Source organism: Chrysemys picta, chromosome 15 (assembly GCF_011386835.1).
Source record: "Chrysemys picta bellii isolate R12L10 chromosome 15, ASM1138683v2, whole genome shotgun sequence".
NCBI classification, from domain to species: Eukaryota; Metazoa; Chordata; order Testudines; family Emydidae; genus Chrysemys; species Chrysemys picta.
This window is the reverse complement of record NC_088805.1, coordinates 13,035,836-13,055,797: the sequence shown is the minus strand read 5'-3', so window position 1 is coordinate 13,055,797 and position 19,962 is coordinate 13,035,836. Positions and strand designations below refer to the sequence as shown.

At 37.9% G+C, this 19,962-nt stretch overlaps 1 protein-coding gene across 5 annotated transcripts in view; it reads right to left on the bottom strand.

Moving 5' to 3' along the window:
* SPECC1L (sperm antigen with calponin homology and coiled-coil domains 1 like) overlaps positions 1–19,962 on the bottom strand; it is a 108,113-nt gene that overhangs the window by 17,122 nt on the left and 71,029 nt on the right. For all 5 annotated transcript variants that reach the window (XR_006172490.2, XM_005288605.5, XM_065567923.1 and 2 more), the window contains one exon: positions 15,598–15,700. Coding sequence is in view for 4 of the 5 variants with exons in the window: in XM_005288605.5 (XP_005288662.1) it covers positions 15,598–15,700 (103 nt within the window). In the remaining variant the exon portion in view is untranslated. The remainder of the gene's footprint in view (positions 1–15,597; positions 15,701–19,962) is intronic.

Below are 19,962 nucleotides of genomic sequence, written 5' to 3'. Positions count from 1 at the left end.
CTGCTGTGGGGTTCCTATACCTTCCTCTGATATGCTGGATGCTGGCTACCACCAGAGATAGGATATTGGACTAGATGAACCTCAGGTCTGATTTAGTATCGCAATACCCATGTTCCCATATGCGCCAAAAGGTGTATAACAAAACACAGATCTGTACTTTTGGTTGCACAGCTGAAAGAAGTTTCCTAATGTTACTCAGAGAAAGGTGTCCGCCAAAAAGAAAACGTAATTGTTTTCTTTGTTAAAGCTTCTTCTTTTCAAGCAGAACAAATTGAACTAGCTCCCCAATAACCAAATAGTGACTCATGAAAACAGATCAATGAAAAGATTCAATTTACATGATGAATGTGCTCACTACATCAGATTTTGAAGAAAAAAAAATCTTACTACCACTGTGACAATGCACCTCATTCTTCACAGTGATATTATTATGATATGATTATGACATAATTATGATTTTATGCAAGATAAGTCATGTGAGGTGTCATTGGAAATTTTTTTTTTGCTGAATTGCTTTGCTGGATATGATTATTCTATTTGTTTTGCATGTTGTACGCATGTATCATTTTTGTATATGAAGTTATGAATATTGACTATGTAACTAGCCTCCCCTCCAAATCAGCACCCCAGTCTTCCCAAGCACACATTTCCCTGTCTCACACTGCTTTTTGGGGAAAATATATGTATTGTTTGTGAAGAGGCAACTCTTTTCTGAAATTCTCTTGACTTCTTAAGACTTCCTTCTCAATCTGAGTTTAGGCCTGAATATGGAAAGAAAACCATGTCTGTCTCATCTCCTGAAAATTGTCTTCTAGAAATGGATGATAGTCAGTTGTCCACACTTTAAAAAAAAAAAAAAAAAAAACATCTCTCAACAATCACATACTACTGAACTCCGATTGTGGTAGATGGTATTGCTGGAGTGGTTCATTCTTTCCTCTCAGAGATCCCAAAGGGTAGTATTGGACTCATCTATCTCAAAGGTTCTCCTGTTTTGCAGGGTTCTGCGCTCTCATCCTTCCTGTTCAATATGGGAGGCCACTAGATGAGACTGACGCTCAGGGTGGATAAAAATCAATGATTTAAAAAATAAATAAATAAAATCGGATTTTTTTATTTAAATTGGATTTTTTTGATAAAATGCTTTTTGAGGAAAAATCTATCTAAAGATAGTTTTACCTAAGATACATTATAGCTCAAAGATCTCATCATAGAATAGGAATTATAAATTCTAATTCTATAGTATGAGACAATATATTCATGTAATGTTTAAGAAAAGTTTTGTAAATGAGTTCTAATAGTTCATGGATTAGGGACCCAATCTTATGGGGTTCCACGAGCTTCTGTATAGATTATTTAGGTTAATCTTTCTATCTACCCAATGGGACTCAGTGCTCAGTCTAGAAAATACCATCAGAGATGCTTAGTTTTGCAGTTCACAAACTGGATTTGTGTCTTCAGAGGTAACATGCTTGTTAATAACAAAAATGTTTTTAAATAAATAAATAAATAAATAAATAGAGGTGAGAAATAAGACCTCAACCCTATTGTCCCCCCTCTGCAAATCTGTGTACACAGAGTCAATCCCTTACATCTCTAAAAGTGCAAAGTTTCAAAAAGTTCAATGAATAGAAGATTGTTGGGGGCGGAATAGATCTGGACAAGGAGAAGAAGTCTGGAGATAAATGTAAGAAGCGAGGGATATACGCTTGTTTTGTTAAAATATTATATGTTTGCTGTTGAAGAAAAAAATCCAGAATACTTAATGTTGTTGTTTTAGTTAAATACAACAATTTCAATGTCTGTCTGGTGATGTTCTCCTCCTAATACAGCATGGCAAGAAAATCCTCCAAATACTAATGATTAACCTGTTGAATTGGAGATAGCTCACCTCCCAATGACTTCATAAATATCTGCTTCAATTACCTTTGGTAAATGAAATAACCAAACAATCATTAGTTTTACAGCTATATCAGAAAATGAATCTGAAAAGTTTTAAAAATAAATCACTGTTTAAAAATGTAGAGTGTGTACCTTCTAAAAATGAAACCTACATCTATCTCTGAGTTGTGAAGAATATGTATTAAGGTTATAACAACGAACAAGAATGCACTTTTATGTAGAAAACCATGATTAAATCGAGTCTTTCTGACTAGTGATTTAAATCAACTCCACCCTTCCGACGCTACAATTCTGGCCGCCATGCCAAGTATGCAAATGACACAGCCTTTTGTTACATCCACACAAAAGGTCTCTTGACTCGCCCAGTGCTTGCCAGAAGTTGGGGCTCAACTGAGTTCAAGTTGGTTGATGATCAGTACTACAAAACTGAAATGATACTGATAGGGGGACAATTTGGAGAGGGCAGCAGGGGTGATGTCTGACCCTATGACTAGGTGCGTTAGTTCCACAATATGGGATTGCGTCTAAATCACTGATAATTTCTGGAGTGGAAGATTGCGTAAGTAGCCACGAGCACCTTCTTTCGATCTGTGTGTAGTGTCTTTGTGACCTCAAATCAGTGCACCTTTACATGAGGCTGTTTTTGAAAAAACACTGAGAAACGTAAACCAGTGCAGAATGCAGATGCCTGTTTCCCTCCTGGCTGTCTCCCTGTCGTGAACCGTGATAAATCTCAGTTCTGCGAATCAGTTATGGGTGCAATGCAGCTGCTCTCTCTCTCTCTCTCCAGAACACTCCAAAATGCAACTCTCTGATGGGTCTTAAACTATAAATGGGTCACCAGCCATTCTGAATCCCAACCAAGAAATCCTGACACAAAAAGTAACTAGAAACAGCTAAATTCTAAAAGAGCAAAGCCCTCAGAATATACTACCCCAAATGGCCCATCAGAGACCAAGTCTGATTGCCTTCAGATTACCCGGCAAAGTTCTCCTATTTATTTGGGGTTTTGAGAGACTGCGATGCATGGGGATTGTAGGGAGTTATTTTGGTGAGGATGGAATGTGTTTTAATTTTTGTTAATATGTTTTAAGGTTATCAGATAAGCAGATTTGAATAAATCAGAAAATAAATATTCTTGAGAAGTGTCATATGACTGACTATTAAAAGAAACAGGATCCAGATCCTATTTCTATTACTGGAGTTGAAACTGCTGTTATCAGTGTTTTCTGCAAGTTGCATGCTATATTTTCCTGTGAATATGAATCAACTGAATAAAAATGAAACCTTAAATAGAAAAATCAATATTTTTCACTGGTTTCAAGGGCAACTAAATGCACACACCTGGTCTTTATATATTTACAAAAGCACCAGGTTAATTTGAAGAGAGACAATGCATTATTTTTATGTACATTGGGCAAGAAGCCAATAGTCATTTATGAAGCCACAATTAAGATTTATGGACAGATTTTTTTGCCTTAATTTTTATTGCCTCTATGTGCTCTCTGGTAACTATAAATATACCCAGAGCAATGCATGCATTCTCTAATTCTGGCTGATTAAACTGTCACTATAATAAAGTTTAAAATAGAAGAAGCCTTCTGATGCCATAGTTTCCCAAAGAATAAATATAAACGTGATTTATTTAAATATAAATATTAAGATAAATATTTATCACATGCAGTATTTTCATCTTCTGAGCGCCAATATTAATTAATCTTCTGCACCTTTGTGAGGACAAGCAGTATCCCCATTCTACAGATAAAAAACCTGAGGCATAAGTTAAATAATGCATCTAAAAACACAAACAGCAACTGTTAAGAGTTGGGAACATACAACAAGTTTTCTAGTCTCTCAGCCCTGTTTCAGCCATGCTGCTCTCATATTTTTCTGAAACATGAATCCCTTCTAGAATGTTTGTAGTATATAAAATTATTCTGATAAAATGAATTCCTAATGGAATATGACACAATATTTACCTTCATATTAGTCTTAAAAACAGTGCACATTACTTACTCTTTGCTTATTCTTGTCTATAAATGCAATACTAAAAGTAGTTTTATTTCAGAAAAAAAAAATCCATTCTAATTGGAACCACTAGCTTCTAGTCTACTAGTAACAATCTGCTCAAATGAAAGTGTATTGCACATACATTATTTTAGTCCAATAACTGTACAGCCTCTAGTGCTAAACATCACAGAATTATAGGGTTAAGGTGGAGGCAAAAGGAGGGACCCTATTGTTAACCAAAAATTATGAAAGTGGTGTCAAATGCACTACCTTTCTCTTATTCATTCCAATACACAAAGAGCCAACTTCACTTATGCTAACACAAACCAGATCACTGAATGTGCCAGAATCCAAACCAGGGATTAATTATGAAATGTTTTTTCATCAAGGGAAGGAGAAATATATTATACTAGCTCTGGCTCTCCATGGGATGAAACACTCAATTTGAAATCTAGTGAATTTCAAAATGTAAGGTAGAATTAGTTTCAGATCCTACACCTGTCTGAGTCCCGCTGGAAACTTTTATGGATTTATAATTATATTTTCCCTCTTCTTTCAAGTGCCTTTTTCTGTCCCCTCTTGCTATGCGAAAGACAGGGGGAAACTGACTACATGCAACGCACTACCAGAAGCACAAATAAAACTGAAAAAAATGGAGAAAGCTACTTTTCCCTTTAATATTGTAGTTACAATAAACTTAAAATGTCAATTGTATCAACAGTAGGTAAAAATTTTCACACAGATGTGTGCACTTTAGGAGGAGGGCTTCCCTTCAATACACACAACTTTGAATCTTTTAGGAATGTTTCATTATTTTACAGAAAAAGTTCAAAGTGTAAGTCAATCTGAAAGCGACTGTTTCCAAAAGTTTTATGTAGGAGTAAGACCAACGTTCAGAAAAAATATAGAGCAATCCCCATCTCTCTAAACCATTCCTGTCAGTCCCAGCTTCTCTTAAATAGCACATAGAAAACAAATCCATCTTTCAAGAACGTTAACAGAGCCAGAAAAGCCAAATGGAAGGGGAAAAAAGCCACAATGGAAGGAAACAATTAAGGGGACCTGCTTCTGTTTACCAGCTGCTTTGTAGGTTATGGATGGTTTTTATTACATCTAATTAACAGGAGGTACAGCATGGCCTGATGGGCTGACTGAACATCCACAAAAGGGACAAGTTATCATTTGAATGAAAATCTATGCCCAAAACCATATCCAATTATATTTTCAGGAAGCACGAATACAAAACTGGCATATTTAAAGACAGCAGAATTTTTTTCAAATACCTTCACCTAATAGTAGCATTGTTGGAGAATCTTCGTTATGATGAACTCAATCTACTTTAAAGCTCCACTTTCTTCTATTTAACTCGCATTAAACTATTCCTCAGGGAATCAATAACAGAATGATGTCAATTTAAGACCTCCAACAAAACTTCCTCTGTTGTAGATTTGTATCACTGGCTAAACTAAGAGGAGTCTTTCCCACTGAAATCCAATCCAGAACTTTTCTGGATGCTGTTTCAGACCATACAGAGTTAAAGCAATAACTACAAAGAGCTGGGTTTCAAGGAAGCTGTCAATCGAGAAATAAGCCTCTTCAGAGCTGGATGTTTTTTATAGAGAAAGTGGGTCAGGGTGGTTGGAGTATATTTACATAAAAAAGACGGGAGAGCATCTGTAGGAGTATTATTGGCATTTTAGGAATTAGCAACTGTATTGTAGTTTAAGTAATATTTAGTAGTTATGTGAAATCATCTCTAGTATTTGAGACAGACTGTTCATGAAAAAAATCAACTCTACTAAAAGGGATTAGTCTTCAAAAAAACGGATGTTGTAACAGGCTCTCTGTGGAGGGCATATATAAAATGGGGATGAAAGAACAGACTTAAGTTCTGGTTTTGTAAAATCTTTACTGGGGGCAGGGCCATGTGAGAAAATATGAGTTAACATTTCAAACAGGTAACAGTTTTTATAGCACATCACATTTGAAAAGCTTCTAATCAATGGGTCTGCGGTTCTCGTAAGTAATTAAATTTCAAGCATTTCCATTGTGAGCCAAAATTCCTGTTTAACGGTACAAGGCAAAGCAGCAGTCTGACTGAAGCGAAACATTGCTCTGCAGCACACTTACACAGAAAGAGACCGGAAGCTGTTCCGACAAGAATGAAAAGCAAAATGTGTGGTCACCTGTGGATAAATGCATTTTACTGGTTAAATGAACAACAGAACTATTTTTAAACTACATCATCTTACATGTACAAAATACCACATTAACATAGTGCTAATTCTAAAATTTGCAGCAAAGGCAATCAGCGACTGGTCTCACTCACATTTCTCCTTCGGCCCTATGTATGCTTAAAAGTAATAGTATCTTGTATAACTTCTAAGGAGCAGAACAGCATTATTTATGAAAGACTGATGTTAAGTAGGTTATCCAGTGATAGCCTCTTTTTGGCTAGCTCCACGGCTAAAAACCATGGGGATCCCACACAGTTCATAGCTGCAAGTTACAAACCAAGCAGGAAACGTGGTAAACTATTTCCTCAGTACATATCCACAGCTGTCTTCAGTCTCACTTGACTACAGATACTAACTATACTTTGATTGTGTGTGTGTGTGTGTGTGGTAAGGGGAGAGGAGGGAGGACATGCTTACACATCAGCTAGTCTTCTGAACCCAGCTCTGTGTAAATAGGCGAGGGGAGACAAGGCACCATCCAGACTCCCACACACAACTGAACTTGGCTCCTAACTTAGGAGATGGAAGGGAATGAGTAAAAGACAAAGGCTCCATTCCCCTTTGCCCACATTGTGGGAGCTGGTGATAGGGCACTGGAAATCAATGATTCATTTTAAAAATGACAGCTTTGCCAGTGGTATACACCTAACTCTGCACAGGCTAAGAAACCCCATTACTACATTAACCAGCAATGCCAGCTGAGCTCAATAATTTTATGACCAACATGTATAGTTTTGCAAGATATGTTAAAATAAGGGAAAATCCAATCTCATGCTTCACAGCATAAACAATTTCCAGAGAGGTTAGGAAGTAATTTTTGGCCTTTCACCAATGTTTAATACCAAACAACCAGGTAGGTACATTATGGTTTTTGATTTATTTTCCAACTTCCTCGGACACATCCAGAATGACTGCAAGACACCACACTTCATTTACCAACAGCTTGATCAATCCTGTATTCCTCTGAGTTGTGCTTCCACCTGTTCCTATTGCAGGTCCAACAGCACATTATCCATTAGGCTCCTGGGTGCTGCAACCCCTAAAACTTCCTCCCTTCTCCCACCTGGTGCTATTCATGCTTGGGACCACTTCCCTCCATTGCTGGGATCAGATTCAACTATCACCACCAGACCCTTTTATTTCAGACTCCAGCCAGGAGTGCCTGCTGCTAAACCTTGATGTGATTCTTTTGCCTGTCAGTCCTCACAACTGTCCCTGAGTTTGTCTGTTTTCCATGTTCAGTCTTGCACTGGGATACTGCAAGGGTGACCGTCTGCAGTTAATGCAAACTGTTATCCAATCTCTACTCGGTTGGGAGTGGTTGGCTCCCAATCCCTACATAAAAGCAGACATTAGGGGGAGCAGAAACAAACATTTCTGGAAATTACTGTTGGGATCCAGAGCAGTCCCAGTTATCACCTTATTCCCATCTGCCATGAAAGTAAGCAGCAGATAGGCAGTCTGAAAGAAGGCAAATTCCAAGCCAGAGCCATTGTTTGTCTTATCTTTCCCTATTACAATATTAACTACCCCACTGGTGTTTCTTTTCATGCCGAAGACTCATTACACTCCAGTTGGGTGAGACAAGACCCATTAGGAGTAGTCTCTTTTTTTGGAAGTTTTTGACTAGAACATCATAAATGGAAATGCAGAGAGTGGAGTTTTGGCAGTCTGAATACTTTGATGAATCAGCCAGCCAGGACCAAGGAAAGTTATGTGAAACCCTAAAATATTTTTATTTGAATAAAGCCTTATGTTGACAGAGAAATTTGCCCATTTCATTCTTCCCTATTTTACATTCTAGTTTAGTGTTCCAAAGACTTCCCTTGTACACAAACAGATTTTAAAAATAAACCCAACTAGTTTACACTCCCCACTTCATCATGTTTCTAATGCACAGTGTTCTAGGTGTCATACCAGACACAAAACTATTTCAACTCTGCCCCTGCAGTAGTCCCCTGAGTCAGAATCTTAGACTATCTTCTCTAGCCACATCTTCATTTTACCACGGACCACAAAACCTAGCATGCCTTAATCTGAATAGCACAGTGATCAAGTCGCTCTGCAGCCTTTTTTTTACAGTCCACACAATACACAGAGAAGAATTTTACAGTGTCCTGATTAGACGAATAGCATACTGAGGCAATCATTCCCAAAACCCTATTAAGAGCCCAAACCTGTAAGGTTCTCATGGCACCCAACATCATTTTGCGGGCAATTATCCAATTGTCAGTACACAGAATTAGTATTACTATAAACAAATTTCATGTGTCACGGATTTAGAACATTAACAAAAAAAGATGAAAGGTTAGTGTGGCAAAGCAGCACGCTTGGGGCCAAACTCTCTCACACAGAAAGAGAATACATTTAATAATTACGGAATACAGGTCTGTCTCATCTTACGCAGGGGTTCCGTTCCGCGGTTAGCGTGTAAAGCAAAAACCGCGTATAGTCAAAATTACATCGAGTTCAATGACGGGCGGAATCGCCCGCACTACAGATACAGTATTAAAATTGTTATTTTTCTCTTTTGTTTTTGCCGACCGCGTAAAGCTGAAATTGCGCATGTTAAATGCGCGTAAGATGCGACAGACCTGTACATCTTTTGAAACTCTACAGGCAAAGAAGGGAAGACAGTAGGTGTCTGTACTGGGGCAAATTAAATATAATCTGGGTGCCCTGTTTGAATATAGAACTAACTGCTTTCCTGGGTTTATGTTTGTTATTTAAGTAAAGTTCTTGGAAGAGAATATGCATTTAAATCACTTGTGTGCATACTTACAGTAATATATGTAAAAGCAGCAAAGAGTCCTGTGGCACCTTATAGACTAACTGACGTATTGGAGCATGAGCTTTCGTGGGTGAATACTCACTTTGTCAGATACATCCGACGAAGTGGGTATTCACTCACGAAAGCTCATGCTCCAATACGTCGGTTAGTCTATAAGGTGCCACAGGACTCTTTGCTGCTTTTACAGATCCAGACTAACACGGCTACCCCTCTGATACTTGAGTAATATATGTCAATATTAATAAATACTGATACTCATGGAGCCTGAAAATTAAAATTTGTTTGCTTGTCTAGATGGGGTACTTGCTACGTGTAGTAGTAAGAACTAGATATACAATCAGAAAGAATATCCATTTGTTTATTTTTTTTTGCTGAGCTGCATAATGCCACATGATTGAAAGCACTATCTTGTATCAAAGTTAACGGGAGTTACGAGATGGAATAGTTGGTATGGTATACATCAAATCAGGTACAAGAGCACAGCTCCTCTCTCAACTATAGCAGAAAGGAACCAGCAATAAATGCTAATCAGCATGCTCTTTAAAATGTCAAAGAATGACCAGCTGAGAAGTGAGTTTTAAAGACATAAGCCTGCTGAGAATAGATATGAAATTTGCTGTCAAAATTTTGGAGACCACTAAATTCACAGGACAGCTTGTGAAAGAAGATTCTGGGAAAGCTTTTTAACAAGCTGCTATGTTAAGCATGAAAAGGAATTCCTTTCAAACAGGAAACAGTTTGCTCACTCCATTGTAACATCCAAGAAACTTTATTGTTAATTCTACTTGTGAGTCCTAACATCTGACCTAGACAGACAGTATCTTGATGAGAAAGCACATGTTTTCTTCTTTCTTCTTACATGTGGGTCATAGAAGTTAGAGGGAAAACTTGTATGCCTTTTTCTATTGCTATTTTTCTAAAATGGAAATAAAGGAATGTTAATGACTGCCATCTTCTGTCTGCATCTGAGATGCTTTGGTGACAGAGTAATACTGAAGAATCCATACATTCTTAATTATTTTCTGTACCTTAGAAGCTAGTAGCAACAGGGACATATGTACACAAGGCCCAAGATACCGTGGAGTGCTGACCATGTAGTTTTTTGTGTTTAAAGTTGTTTATAATCTCTTTCTGGATTACAGAGTTTGTATCTAGTTTCCACATACAATTATGTTAATACATATTTATGCTTTTAAAAACAACAGTCAAGGAAGCTAGAAGTTAAAGCCTTCATTGTAACATTAACTTATGCGCACTGCACACACTGTAATTGTTGACCTCCTTACAGATACCTCTGGACTTGCATACCTCATCTGCTATCCTTTGTTATCTTATTTGGCCAAATTAGACAGTAAGATCACATTCAGTATCTGGACATTTAACTGGCTAACAAGTGTGCTATCAAGGCTCCATGTATTCTGAGGTCAGAGATCCACTCGAGAACTGTGCTTCAGAATCTAGGCTTTCATTAAAAAGATTCAATTTCTAGCCCTTAAAATTGAAGAAAACTTTAAATGTGAATAAATTGTAAGATGGAACATGGTCTTCCAAAATCTTTAGGCAGCCTGGAACAACAGGTCTGAGAGCTGTAAAATGCCCCATTCCTCCACAGGACTTAACTCTGAGACCTACTTATGAAGATTTAAGTGTAACAATTAAGTATTTTACTGATCATATGAGAAGAAACATCCCGAACCATACACTGATATCACTTCTATTGATCACTTCTGCCAGCTCTGGGGTAAACTGTGAACCACTAAAAACATTGCAAATGGAAAAAAATTTCTTCTAATTGAAACTGATGGGGGAACTATGGATAAACAAAATGCATTTATCAGAGCTAGAGTGACAGCAAATGGCCAAGTCATCTGTTTTTACATCTCATCTTAAAGAGGACTCCCTCCAGCAGCACACTTGCAGGGATCTAGTGGTTGCCACTTTTTGTATGATGTTTCTGGAGGTAAATTCTTTCATCTCCAAAAACAAACTGACAGTAAGAAATAGATTCAAATTTTATTGGCAAAAAAAAAAAAAAAAAGATTTAGTGAATAAGAGCTGTTCAGTTATGGTTTTTATTCTGTTCAATGTGTCACTCCTTCCATCATTACTGCACACTACTCAAGCTGCACAATGAATGAAATAGAGGTACCGTGGATAAAATAGTATGTGATCCTACCAAAAACTAACACTGTACTGACAAAGAGGCAGAGTTAAAACTGGAAGGGCAATCTTACATTGGCATTTCCTGACTTGAGTGTTTCCTTTCGATCCCTAAAGGCTCTTTTAACAGTTTCTATGTATCACTTTCTACAGTGTTTTTATTTAAGACAAATTAAAAATCCATTATGTGGAATTACTTGCTAGATAGGAGTATGATGCGCTTCCTGGCACAAAACAGTGTGTCAGCATGTACAAGTTTTTTAAACCATTTTATTCTATGGTGAAAATTTATTATGATTTGGTTGAAATTAGAAAGGCACCTCTGCAAATGAGAGACTATATCCCACCAAACTGCAAGTTTCTACCACCTTCTTCTCAGATGGTAAAAATGTTTTTTAAAAGTCTCAAAAATAATTTCATAGTGGCAAAAAAGTTCTCCTCCACTCTTTGTACTCCGAGAATGGAACTATATTAGTAAGACATTCGCCGTAAGAGTCACAGGACTCGAACATCCTCCTGCCCTGGTACGAAACAGCCCAACCTGTTTTCTATGAATACTTTCAGGGCATATTGCAGGGCTTAGTTCTTTCATCTGGCCTTTGAAGAGAGGGAGGTGAACGGATGAGAAGAGTGATCTGTGAGGGTTTTAGTATTTGACCATGTGCTGCTGCTTGGTACAAAGGACGAGCTGATTGCATTGGATTTTGTTTTTGTAATTGGCAGGGTACTTGGAACCCTTTGTATGGGCACTTTAAATAAAAAATAATATAAAGACTGGATCTGGCTATTTTTTTCTGGTTAAGTTTGTCTAGTTCATCAGCTTATAGATACACAAACTCAACCATTCTCCACTTCTACTGGGACAAATCATCCCAGGGGCTTCACAGATAAAATATTTCCAAAACAAAAAATGCCCAACAATTATGCCAGGATCTATGCTCTCTACCAAACGTGAGCAGCTGCAGTTATTTTATTTATATATTTACACACACATCCCCTTTCAATACCTGCTCTAGTTACAGGCAATCAACTTCACAACCTGGAGGGCTCTGGCCCATATTTATTTAATAGAAGAAACTATACCTGTTTCAAAGGGGAAAAAGTATAAAAGGTGCGAGAATGAGATTGGAGAAGCAGATTTTTGTTGACCATTATGATGCTGGACCGAACAAACCTCTCCTAAAGTTAGCAGTGACAGAATAAGAAAATGCAGATTTATAGGGTCTGAATAATCACTTTTACTCTTATGCTAATGCTTTTAATTGAACACAAAAGAACTAAAAGTCCCTCTTTTACATTATCACAATAACTAATTCAACACAAATGAAAATTAAATCAGAAGAGACTATGCCTAACATTCTAATTTTTCCATCATAATCAGAAACAGCAGCAGTTTTCAGATAAAGTATGGTCTGGTTTAATTATACTGTGCTACCATGATCTTTGACACTGCAATAAGGAATCTTATAAACTGAGATAATGCAGTTAGGATGAAAGCAATAATAATTATACAGCATGATAAGAGATCTAGACAGGTTTTTGTTTCATTATAAATCATGGTTTAAAACCTTCAGCACAATTTAGAAGCTAAATTGGATCATATTTGAAAGTTTTATTCTTTTAATCTAGAGTATATGTGTTACTGAAAATTGTTTCAACTTTAATTATGCTAGATAGTGATTTTTAACATTTCTGAACACCTAATTAAGAGTCCCCCCCTCTTCAACCTGGGGGTTATAAACTTCTGGGATCTGTATCCTTGACAAAATTACCAGTCTCTGGACAAATCTGGAAATTCCTGATGTGGAATATACATTTTTTATATTATAGATGGGAGAATCAGGAAAATAAATTGATGATCCTCATGTTCCTGTGGAAGCACGCACCCTAAGTCAATGCCTCATTTGCTGTTTGGCTTCACTAGAACATCCCCTCTTTATACACCTCTACCTCGATATAACGCTGTCCTCAGGAGCCAAAAAAATCTTACCACGTTATAGGTGAAACCATGTTATATTGAACTTACTTTGATCCACCGGACTGCGCAGCTCCGCCCACCCGGAGCACTGCTTTACCGCGTTATATCCTGACTCGTGTTATATCGGGTGGTGTTATATTGAGGTAGCAGTGTATGTGCTATTCATTTTAAATTTTTTCAGGACATCCAGAGCTTCTCCTTCCTAAATACAATTTTTTACCTTTTTTGGGTAGACGTATGGCTGTACTGATTTCTGTGCTTTATTACCCCCCCCCCCTTTCAAATCCCTCCCAACTTTTTTTTTTTTTTGGGGGGGGGTTAGGCTTGTTATTAGAAGTCTCCCACTAACTGACACAACTTTACAAAAAATTCTTGTAAATACTTGATAATACCCCCTTTTTAGAAGATGTGAAATCAGGCTGGGGTTTTCTTTAGGGACAAAAAACAAACAGACCCAATAGAGGGAAAGGAATTTTTGCTCAGAAGTGGGGCTAATATTACAGTCCTAATATTCGAAGTAGTATTCTTTAGGAGGTTTTTTAAAGACTATTTTTATTCTCTCCATCCATTATTTATCTTTAAGTTACTATGTAATGGCCTTTTCTCCATAAGGGGTGGTGGTGTAAAAGTTTAAGGTTTTGTTTCCCAGAGAGACCCTAATACTTATAAGGTATTGATAATGGGGCTGAGATGTCTGGATAATCTCTACTCAGAGTGAGCACAATTCAGGATACATTTATAGCATTACAAAAAGCATAGCAGCAACACCCCACATGTACACCAGAATTGAATTTCAGGGGGATCTTGAAAAACAAATTTAATACAGTACAACAATTTAAAGAGAAATGATAAATGTGGATGTCTAAACAAAATACATTCTTCTGCGATAGTTAACTTAATATATTCCAATAGTACTAGTCTGGCTCCTTCAGAAAGAGGCTTATATAGCTCAGAGACATGAGATGATATAGTCCTGCAGCAGCAGCACATGCAGAGAGTCACGTAATAGCTGTCAGGGCAAGTACATGAGGTGTCATCCCTCCCTCCTTCTGTTAGTGATTACAAGGGTCCATGTCGATTGACTATAAGCAGCTAGTCAATGTGAACAAGATGATGGCCTTGTCTGTGTGCACAGCCAGAGAAGGAAAGGTCTTGAGTACTTTATAACTTTGTCTTGATAAATTAAGGAAGCTGTCAGATGCATCTTTCATTTAGAGATAACAAGCTTCAGATATTTTTCCATTTAGACTTACAGGCTTTAAAGAAAAAGATCTAACATCCTGCCTTTTAAAAAAAGTGAGGAGGAAGGACCATTTCCATAAAGAAACTTACACTCAGAAATAGCACAATTTGGTATCACAGACGTGCCACAGGAAGTGGGAGAGGGGCACCTTGGGTTTATAGCACAAGACTCTCTATTGTACTGAAAGACGACTTTTCCTATGGATGGTCAACCATCCTGTTACGTGGCTTTCAGCTTCCTCCTGTGTTGTGAATTTCAAGTCACTGAAAGAGTGAAGTCTTTAAACTGAGGCCTGTGCTGGGAATTCAAAACACTTTCAATACAATTAACCAAACAAATACATCATGGCTAGACTCTTAACATCCTGGTTCAATTTGCTGAAGCTTCTATTGTTCTGAAAAATTATGTAATCATAGGAGAAATGTGGGGAACTATCTTGTTAGTTCTTTCGGGTTCTGACAACATTAGGACTAATTGAAAAGAAAGCTGAAAATGCAGTAGAAAACCAAATACAGTGTGTATGTGAAACAATGCAATCTCCAAAAAATAAGCAACATCTGTCACCGTGAACAGTGATATTAAATGAAAGATTCACCTAGGCCCATCCTACACTAGAAAATTAGGTTGGTTTAGCTATGTCAGTCAGGGGTGTGAAAAGTCCACCCCTAAGCGGTATTATTAAGCTGATCCAAGTCCCCATGTAAACAGTACTAGATTGACAGAAGAATTCTTCTGTTGACGTAACTACTGCCTCTCAGGGAGGTGGATCACCTACCGCAATGGAGAACCTCTCCCATCGGCATAGGTAATGTCTACAATGAAGAGCTATAGCAGAGTGCATTTTAAGTGCAGACAAGCCCATAGAACCTCACTATTTACTTACTAATAATTTACTTTTAAACTCAAAAGTGTTACATTAGCTGTATTTGTCAGATGAAAATCTAGAGTGAACTCTGAATAGCTGGATTATTATTACTCCTTTATCTGAGTTTCAAATGTGTAATATGTATGATAGCTGTTTAAAAGCGCCTTAATGGAAGGTCAGATGCCTCTCTAAAAAACAAAACAGCATTTGCACTGTGCTGAAAAGTGACTAATTAACTATTCATGCTAGTTAGGTTAGGACTTGTAGCATGTGTTCCTGTAAGAAAGTACAGCACATGCCAGTTTCATTGCGATCTATGCAGTGAACTGTGGAGCAGTCTGGTTTGTGCCTCTGGCAGATTTTCATGTGTTGTAGTTAAGAGTGTGCAGTATTAAACAACTTTGCAGTTACCTGATATCCTTCGGTTTTCTTCTGACACCACTTCAGCAAGGCATTTCTTTTGGAACCTCCGTATTCTCTTGCAAGAGCAGATAAAGGGTCTTTCCTTTCTTCCCTGAGAGTAGAGGAAAAACAGTAAAGTTTTGATATCATGCCACTTTTTGCAATAACTGTTAGGAAAGTGAGTACTCATCCCAGTGAGAAGAATGAGGCTCAAAATGCTGTCTGAAGGAGGAATATACCCAGTTAAGCCTGCAAAATTTTCTCTGTTAAGTGGGATCAAATCAATTGTTCCACTGGCAATCACTGTGCATATTGATCAGACAAAAACACTGATTGTGACTGTATTAAGACCTTTTGGCGTTTTCACCACTGGTGTTAGTCAGTTACCACTTACTTTAGGATTAATTTATTTTAAATTAAAGCCTCCTTTCTAGACCTGTATATACAAACAAGATTTTTTTCTAAGAGTTCATAATATTAAGCTAACCTGCTAGACTACACTACAACCCACCTGAACTATAAGCTAATTTAAACAACTTTAATTTGTGTTTTAAAACAACCTGATGGTATCTCTTTTGCACCTCATGGCTGATTAGGAATGTAACCTTGAAACAGCAAGAAATTTGAATATTAATAGCACTCAGTTACTGCTAACAGACTGTTTGTCCCAAGATCTGGACCTTTCAGTAGGAAGGACATGCTCACTGGTCTACTTTATATGCAGACAATCTTTATTATTTACCTTACTTATAATGGAATGGTGTCCAATTCCCAATAAGCGCTATTATACATATAGGCCCATAAGTATCCATAAGTAATGCATAATTTTTGGTATATTTATGAATAAGACAAATAAGAATACTGAAAGCCTTGAAAATTGAGTTTGCCCATTCACCCAGAGAGAGGGAGGGAGGGTTTTTTTGGGGGAAAGGAAATATTAATTTTTTCCTTACGATAAAGATCAGGAGAGAAAACTGTTCCTGGGCTGGTATGTTTTCATAACAATTTTGAATTATAAATATCAGTTTTATTAGACTAAAAATCACTTTGCTCAAAATAAAAACTGCTACATTAATAGTATTATTACTGAAATTAACATTTCTGTAGTTGCAGTAAGTCTTTCTGTAATAAAGGGTTTCTTATGCAACTAAAAGGGCTAGGTAGAAAAATCACAGAGCAGGTCCTCAAGAAATCCATTTTGAAGCACTTGGAGGAGAGGAAGGTGATCAGGAACAGTCAACATGGATTCACCAAGGGCAAGTCATGCCTGACGAACCTCTTTGCCTTCTATGATGAGATAACTGGCTCTGTGAATATGGGAAAAACGGTGGATGTGATATATCTTGACTTTAGCAAAGCTTTTGATACTGTCTTCCACAGTATTCTTGTCAGCAAGTTAAAAAAGTCTGGATTGGATGAATGGACTATAAAGTGGATAGAAAGCTGGCTAGCTCGTCAGGCTCAACGGCTTGATGTCTAGTTGGCAGCAGGTATCAAGCAGAGTGCCCCAGGGGTCTGTCCTGAGTTTGTGGATGACACTAAGCTGGGGGAGAGGTAGATACACTGGAGGGTAGGGATAGGGTCCCAAGTGACCTAGACAAATTGGAGGATTGGGCCAAAAGAAATCTGATGAGGTTCAACAAGGACAAGTGCAGAGTCTGCACTTAGGACGGAAGAATCCCATGTATGGCTACAGGCTGACGATAGACTGGCTAAGAAAGCAGTTCTGAAGAAAAGAACCTGAGGATTACAGTGGACGAGAAGCTGGATATGAGTCAGCAGTGTGCCCTTGTTGCCAAGAAGGCCAACGGCATATCGTGCTGTATTAGTAGGAGCATTGCCAGCAGATTGAGGGAAGTGATTATTCCCCTCTATTGAGCACTGGTGAGGCCACATCTGGAGTATTGTGTCCAGTTTTGGGGCCCCCACTACAGAAAGGATGTAGACAAATTGGAGAGAGTTCAGTGGAGGGCAACAAAAAATGACTAGGGGAGTGGGGCACATGATTTATGAGGAGAGGATGAGGGAACTGGGCTTATTTAGTCTGCAGAAGAGAAAAGTGAGGGGGGATTTGATAGCAGCCTTCAACAACCTGAAGGGGGTTCCAAAGAGGATGGAGCTAAGCTGTTCTCAGTGGTGGCAGATGACAGAACAAGGAGCAATGGTCTCAAGTTGCAGTCGGGGAGGTCTAGGTTAGATATTAGGAAAAACTATTTCACTTGGAAGGTGGTGAAGCACTGTAATGGGTTACCTAGGGAGATGGTAGAATCTCCATCCTTAGAGGTTTTTAAGACCTGGCTTGACAAAGCCCTGGCTGGGATGATTTAGTTGGGGCTGGTCCTGCTTTGAGCAGGGGGTTGGACTAGATGACCTCCTGAGGTCTCTTCCAACCCTAATTTTCTATGATTCTCTGAGGTGTTATGCATTCTAAGTAGCTTAATGAGCAGAGGTAGGGATATTTCAAAAGATTTTGCAGTTAATCCTAATGTTCCCTATTTGGAAGAAAAATAACGCTATGGCTATCTAGTATTCTGCATGGTAAAGGAGGATTATTTTGAAATAATTCTATGCATATTTAAATAAGATTCTCAGGTCCCCACATCAGTACTACAAAAAATTACCCCTTCAGACACCTGCCTTCCAAACACAGCTAGTTCATACGAATTACTTAATCCTTGCCTCTGAGTTCTTTAGGACCCGCCATTTCAACCCCAGCAAGAAATAGTGTTCCAGTGGAACTTCAGGCCTATGTCTGCAGGTTTACACTAGAATTTTACATCAGTACAGCTACATCTCTCAGTGGTGTGAAGAATCCACATCCCTGAGAGAAGTAGCTATACTGACCTAAATCCCTGGGGTAAACAGCATGAGGTAGATGGACAAATTCTTTCATTGACATAGCATCTACACTGAAGTGCTACAGTAGACAAGCCCCTGAAATGTAACAATTTCGCAAGCATTGCTGGAAAAAAAAAATCTTGACATCTGAATTTCACAGAATTTCTTTGCACATGTGCACTGATACCTCAGTACAAATGACTATTCTACATGACTTGACTATCTAATTTAATTCCAGATGCCACGTACTTTGTGTAATAGTTCAATGAACTCTGGCTTCAGATGAAACAAGATTATGTTCCAATGTCAAATTAAATATTTAAGAAAATCAGAGTTTCTTAGATTAGTCAGTGTAATATCAAGTCCTAATGCAAAGTTGTTCAGAACCAGGCAACTCAAATGCCAGACATTGGTATTAGAGAGACAAGATGAGTGAGACATATCTTTTATTGGACCAACTTCTGTTGGTGAGAGAGAGACAATCTTTCAAGCTTACACAGAGCTCTTCTTCAGGTTTGGGAAAGGTACTCAGTGTCACAGCTAAATACAAGGTGGAACAGATTGTTTAGCACAAGTAGTTAACACATTTCAAGGGACCACTCAAGGTGAACTGGCCCCTTGAAAAGTGAATGGTGCCTTGAAACGTGTTAGCTACTTATGCTAAACAAGAAAAGAAATAAATAAATTTAGAGTTATACTAAAGAAATCAACTTTCTTATATACACTATTTATTTTAGAACTAAAAGACAAACAGAATCAGACTCAAATATTGAGTCATATTTAACTGAATAGGCAAACTAAGGAAAAGTGGTCTAGCTGAATTACTGTAAAATGGTTGTACAACTGGCTGAAAGACCATATTCAAAGTGCAGTTATCAGCGGTTCAGTGTCAAACTGGGAGGACGTATCTAGTGGAATCTTGCAGGAGTCAGTCCTGGGTTTGGTACTATTCAATATTTTCATTAGTGACTTGGATAAGAGTGGAGAGTATGCTTATAAAACTTGCATATGACACCAAGCTGGGAGGGGTTGCAAGCACTTTAGAAGACAGGATTAGAATTCAAAACAACCTTGACCAATTGGAGAACTGGTCTGAAATCAACAAGATGAAATTCAATAAAGACAAGTGCAAAGTACTTCACTAAGGAAGGAAAAATCAAATGCCCAATTACAAAATGGGGAATAACTGGTTAGGTGGTAGTACTGGGGGTTACAGTGGGTCACAAATTGAATATGAGGCAACAATGTGATGAAGTTGTGAAAAAGGCCAATATTCTGGGTTATATTAACAGAAGTGTTGTGTACAAGAGACAGAAGAACAGGAGTACTTGTGGCACCTTAGAGACTAAAAAATGTATTTGAGCATAAGCTTTTGTGGGCTACAGCCCACTTCTTCGGATGCAATTTGTTAGTCTCTAAGGTGCCACAAGTACTTCTACTCTTTTTGCGGATACAGACTAACATGGCTGCTACTCTGAAACCTGTCAAAAGAGACAGAAGGTAATTGTCTCACTCTATTCTGCACTGATGAGGCCT